Source organism: Glandiceps talaboti, chromosome 10 (genome assembly GCF_964340395.1).
Source record: "Glandiceps talaboti chromosome 10, keGlaTala1.1, whole genome shotgun sequence".
In the NCBI taxonomy this organism is placed as follows: domain Eukaryota; kingdom Metazoa; phylum Hemichordata; class Enteropneusta; family Spengelidae; genus Glandiceps; species Glandiceps talaboti.
The window spans coordinates 4,194,873-4,200,872 of record NC_135558.1 but is presented as its reverse complement, the minus strand read 5'-3'; the positions used below and the strand labels follow the sequence as shown (position 1 = coordinate 4,200,872).

Genomic DNA, 6,000 nt, shown 5'->3' with positions numbered 1-6,000 from the left:
TTCGAAGCTAGGGAGACAACAAACCGTGAGTATTGCGTATGCGTAGCGTTCTATACGCTCTCAAGGTCAAACAGTCCAATTTGGTCTGTGCAGCCATATATCATCACAGTAACTTAATTCCAAAGGGTTTGTAAGTGAACAAGACACGGTTTCTACTGTTAAGATCTTTATTTCAACGTTTCGGATTCACCCAGGGGGAGAGCACGACTGTCGTGGTGTTAGAGTCCAGCCAGTGAATTTCAACTTGAAGAATACTGAACAACTTGTTTCAAAGACCTTCAAATCTTACAAACGCATCCACTTTTTTCCTTTGTCACGTGTTCAGACCTTATTTGTTGTATGTGTAAACCTTAAATAATATTTGTGTTTCAATTAACAGAACCAAGAGTGATGGAGGAAATGCCAGACATTATCATCAACAACGGTGCATACATTGACAATCACGAAGCCTTGTATGCCAGTGAATTTGAAGAAAGGTGTCATATATATGAACCAGATATGAAGAAATTATTCAAAAATCTGAACACGAGCAAAGAGAAAGAACTACGGGTTCTCGCGGTTGGTACAGGCTGTGGTAAGCAATCATGCGTTATTTACGATACACACATTCACTAATCACGTGGTAAACATACGTTTCATTGAAGAACTATGCTGGGGGGGGGGGTACTCCCGCCTATTGGGTATACTTATGAGTGCCGCCCTTTTGGGTGGGGTTTTTCGCCATTTGGTCTAAAATGGATACTGTGTTTTTAGATAAGGAGTCTAAAATGGGGTCCACTTTACACAATTTTCGATTTTGTTTGGTCTAACATGGAGTCCTGGAAGAACCACATAGTAAATTCTCGATTAGTTCGGAATTTTCCCCAGCTAATTCGCTGGTTGACATTTTCATATCAGTGATTATGTATTTTGGTCTGCAATGGGGTCTTCTAAAAATTTGAATGGTCTAAAATGAGATATTGGTTTTTGCTCAAAATGGGTAGGCTAAAATGGGGTCTGGAGGTTGACAGCATTGGCCGCACACCCCTAGAAGACCTGGCCAGTGGTATCCCCCCGGGACTATGGGCCGCCATCAGAAATTTAACTATTTCCACGTGAGGGTGCCGGAGGGACATAGTCTAGCATCCATGGTATCGGGGTGACCCACACCCAGTGGATGGAATGGATTGAAATTGATGAAGTGTGAACTACAAACGGAATTAATGCATTTTGATATATCGATATACAACTACATTCTGCTATTAGCAGAACGTCTTTGCATGCTTGAAATTTATTTGTAACAGCGAGAGCGCTCTCACTGAGTAGATAAGTCAACAGTCAGAGTTACTATAGTTCTACCATAGAGGGCGTCTTCGAAGGTTGAAGTTGGAAAACAGTGTTAATACTAGTTCTGCAAAATTCTATCCCACCCAACTCCAGTTTATGTATTTAACAACACATTGTAAAAGTTTCACTTTTCAGCCAATTGACATATAAAAGAGCTTAGTTAAAAGAGATGGGGGGGGGGAAGGGTTGTCAGATAGTTTTGTTAGGTGAACGAAGTAAAACATTGGCAGCCGAGATCAGGCCATAATAGTTTATCATCAAATAATCGACCAGAAACCGTTCACCATCTACCATTTGTTAAATCGCCCATATTATGTGAATGTGTAGATATTATGGCCAGGGGCGATCAAAAACTTGAAAACCATCGTTGATGGTCGATTATAACGTAATACAGTCTTAATCTTGCATTAATAATGATAATAATGATAATAATAATCTTTATTTATACTGGATAGTTCTTTAAGTATATAAACACTTATCTCCCTAGAAGTCCAGTGAGGTCCATCCCTCATGGATTCAGTGTTAATACAGGAGGAAATCGGAGTACCTGGGGAAAACCTGCGTTGTTCGGTAGAGTCAAACTGAACGACACTCTTCTTACTTACAGCGTGGTAAATTTAATCAAACCCTGAATGGGTTTGAACCCCGCAGTGATAAGAGGCAAGTGGTTTAACCACTCGGCCACCGACAACGTACCCAATTAAACAGAGTTAGTGTATTTGTGCTAAATACTGCGAGGATCTATACTTCATCATATACTTTGTAAACCCTGTGATGACAACTAAATTTGAAGTATACAGATAATTAGATTTATAGACCACGTGACTGATCTCAATTAATTCTATTTTTAGGAAGCAACGATATTCCGATTCTAAATGTGCTGAGTGGTCTAAATCAAAAGATATCATACACAGTGGTAGATCCTCTAGACCGTCAAATAGAGAGATTCAAGTCAATGGTACAGAGACAAGGTGACAAGTGGAAAGGAGTAACTTATGATTACCACGTCAAAACTATTCAGGATTATGTAAATGAAAGAAAGCAGAGAAATATCGACCAGGATGAAAAGTTTGACATCATACATGCTCTTCACTGTGTTTATTATTTCCCTAAAGATGGGGAGATATTTCGTGAATTGTATGATCTACTTCGTAATCCGGGTACTTTGCTGTTGAGACAGGAATCGCATGGTGAACGAGGTAAAGTATCAATGCTGAATTTGTCTCTGATAGCGTACAATGCTCAGACAATGTTCGGTCGATGCTTAGCCCCCATAGAAAGCTGGATGGTTGACAAGTTGCCAAATGTTCTCTCTGTTCTCCAAGAAAACTTGGAACTCTGCTTGGTACATGTACTATGTATATTCTTAGCCAAGCCTCATTACCGAGTTTGTTACAAATCGCTTCCTTACAATAATAAGAAACCATTTTCAGGTTTTTTGCAAGTAAGAAACACGAACTAGGATTTGTTTAACTATCCAAATAGAAAAAAACAAACAGTAAAGTCGTTTTTATTAATTAAATCTCCTAAGTAAACACCCTTTTCTCATCGACGTGACGACGTGACCACCTTAGTTATTGCTAACAAATACAATCTATTTTGATATTACAGGTGGATGGGTTAAACTATGGTCTTATTATAACCAATTCTACAAGAATTCCATCTATCCATATCTAGACATTGACGTATTGCTTACAAGTATAAGACAACAGCTACATGGCATCGAAATAAACACGTCATACAGAGAGAACAGCCCTATAAATATCACGGAATGTTTCATCGAGGATTCAGAGATTGGTAACAAGATGTTGAGTTGCTTCTTTCAGTGCGAAGATTTCCGCAAAGAAATACGACAGGAAACAGCAAAGTCCTTGCTGAAATATTTGAAAGAAGAATGCAGCATTATCGATGGTGATAAAGTTATACTTCCTGGTTATGAAGTTGATATCATAATTAAGAAATGATGGTGTGCAATGTTTCAGTTTGGTACCCGAGAACTGTGAAACATGGACTAAATTAATCTGTATCATGAACAATGAATGATTAAATTATGGAAAAGATACAGCTTCTCCTATGCTTGGCAATTTGTTGGCATATTGCAGATTATTATAGTAGCATTAGTTTATATTAAAATTGGAATATATATATTATATATATGGGGGTGTATGAGTGTGAGTGAGTGAGTGAGTGGGTGGGTGGGTGGGTGGGTGGGTGAGTGAGTGAGTGAGTGAGTGGGTGGATGGGTGGGTGGGTTCGTGAGTGAGAGGGTGGCTGGGTCGGTGAATAGTGTCTCTAAGTACAACACTTCTAATGTTATTCAGCAATTCCTTATTTGAACTTGAAGGTCAAGGTCAAAATTCAAGATGTACTAACAAAGATTAACTCTGATAATATGGGTGTGGACACTTGAATAACAGCCATGTATTCAACTTTTTGTGTAAGGATTAAAAGAGAATTTAGGTTGTTTGACTTTAAAGATGGCGGACAAGGTCAAAGATCAAACTTATCATTAGAAATCTCATTAATAATTTCGGGGTAGGTACTTCTATTGTCTGTATTATTACTAAACCTTTTGAGGTGTGGGGCCATGTGTGTGCATATTTACCACAAATATGGCAGCCATTTTGCCATAAAAAGTGAAGGTCACAAAATTAAGTGATGTACAAATGATCGTGTAGTGCTTGACATGAGTGCCAGGTTTTGTTGAAATTGAATAATGGGTATCTGAGATATGGTTGTCCACAGACGCTCACACGCACGCACGCACGGACATGGGCTATTTCTATAGCCCCCTTTTCGTTCGGGAGGTGTCAGTTTGGGGATTACTACACTGTGTGTTACATAGAATTCTAGTGAATTTATATAGCATCTTATACTTACTAATGCAATAAATCTGATAAAAATGAATACAAACTTTTCTGGTTAATAATGGCCTTCGAATTGTATAACCTGGTTTAATGTGATTAGTACTATCAATATACAAGGGATTCAATGTGTTTTAAAAAGGAACTAACAAACAAAAAATACTTTTAAGTCATTGCCAGTCTAAATAATGGACTATTGTTGTTGTTGTTATTGTTGGCACACTGTCAACTTATGGCCGACAGGTAAATATTGCTTATAGTTCCTCTTTTCGCGCTACATTCAGGCGTCATATACCTACCAGGTGCAGTTGTACATTACAAATTTGGGTAAGATAATTCACTAATTCACGATTGACATTTAGCGTTAATTTTGCTAACTATCTTAATAGTAATCACAAGTGTTCTGATATATGTGTTATAGAGTCTGTCTTAGCACGGTATGGATAAACTCACTAATCATGACAGCGCTGATATTTAGACAAGCTTTCTGAGACACAGTCAAGCGAGATATGCACTTAAATACCAACAACGAAAGGCAACGCGTTCACACTGTAGTATGAAAATGGTACACAATGAACAAGTATTCGTGAATATTTTCAGTAAGTAAGATATAAAGCACTGTGGTTGATATTTTTTTTAATCACTTTTTGGATCAAGACATTTATCATATTCATAGATCACCGATATAACATTACGACAAACTGCAAATATTTAAATTCTGGGACAACTATATGTCGATATCTGACTGCATACATACATACATACATACATACATACATACATACATACATACATACATACATACATACACAAGAAGTGAGCATGTCCACATTTGCATTGCATTTAGCATTTTGTGAAAGTACACTTTTGATAGTTTTAAACCTTTGTCATCCACTCACTCGTACACTTTACAACAGTGTTTTTAACAGTGTTGAATACTTACTAAGACCCAACGAATCATATCTATATTCTGTGAATTCTGTAAACCTAATAAATTCAACAGATGATAATGTAAGATATGCCAAATGGTGTTTGCATATTGTAGTAGAGGGCGCCCTGTCGTATATGAGAGCCCCATTATGACCACCAAGTGAAGCTGGCAAATATATCATAACTTAGGGAACATAAAACATTGGTTCATGAAATGACGATAAATATATACAAAAATGTAGGGAAAATTATATTAAAATGAAAAAAATTAATTATCTTCATTGTATGAAACCATTGTTTTACAAAATTCAACGCAAAGATTAGAGGTCTATTCGTCAGTGTATTTTTATGCTCTAACCCATGTGCATATTGACCCTCTCATTGCGTCCAGAGACAATGCTGAAAATGAGGGCGCTGTATAGCGCGAACTAACAGTTTCCATAGTTATTTGATCATATATTTTTCTCATCAACTATCACACTTTGTCAAAGAATAATTTCAATATATTATCCTCAGGGTCAGATTTTTTGTCCCCAAGAAACAATTGTCCTCAAGGCGTCCTTTTGTTTTCCAGCCACGCTATCTTTTAAAATACTAAACATGTAGTGTCATGACATTCTTCCGTCATGTCTAAAATGTGATGCCCTCATCACTAAAGTCTCTTATTCTCAGGAAAAATGATAGCAATACCTAGATTGAAACGATATGGCGTAAATTTATAAAAGCACGTCTAAATTCATGATGGGTGAATGGTTAGCGTTAGCTTGGAATCTACAGGTTGCAGGTTCAAGCCCTGTCGCTGCCTGCTGTTTGTTTCTGAGTGGCTAAAGTCCTTGGGCAAGATTTGAACCACAACTGTGCTTCAGTCAACCCAGCTGTA

At 37.5% G+C, this 6,000-nt stretch overlaps 1 protein-coding gene across 1 annotated transcript; it reads left to right on the top strand.

The window, feature by feature from the left end:
• The first annotated feature begins 390 nt into the window (after window positions 1-390).
• LOC144441276 (histamine N-methyltransferase A-like) lies at window positions 391-3,290 on the top strand. Its single transcript, XM_078130835.1, has 3 exons — window positions 391-574; window positions 2,178-2,525; window positions 2,938-3,290. The coding sequence occupies exons 1-3, from the start codon at window positions 391-393 to the stop codon at window positions 3,288-3,290; spliced, it is 885 nt and encodes a 294-aa protein (XP_077986961.1).
• The last annotated feature ends 2,710 nt before the right edge of the window (window positions 3,291-6,000 follow it).

Coding starts and splice junctions, on each gene's coding strand:
- LOC144441276 (XM_078130835.1), top strand. CDS start 391: ATGGAGGAAATGCCAGACATTATCATCAACAACGGTGCATACATTGAC. Junction 575..2,177: donor CGCGGTTGGTACAGGCTGTG/GTAAGCAATCAT, acceptor TTCTATTTTTAG/GAAGCAACGATATTCCGATT. Junction 2,526..2,937: donor GGAATCGCATGGTGAACGAG/GTAAAGTATCAA, acceptor TTGATATTACAG/GTGGATGGGTTAAACTATGG.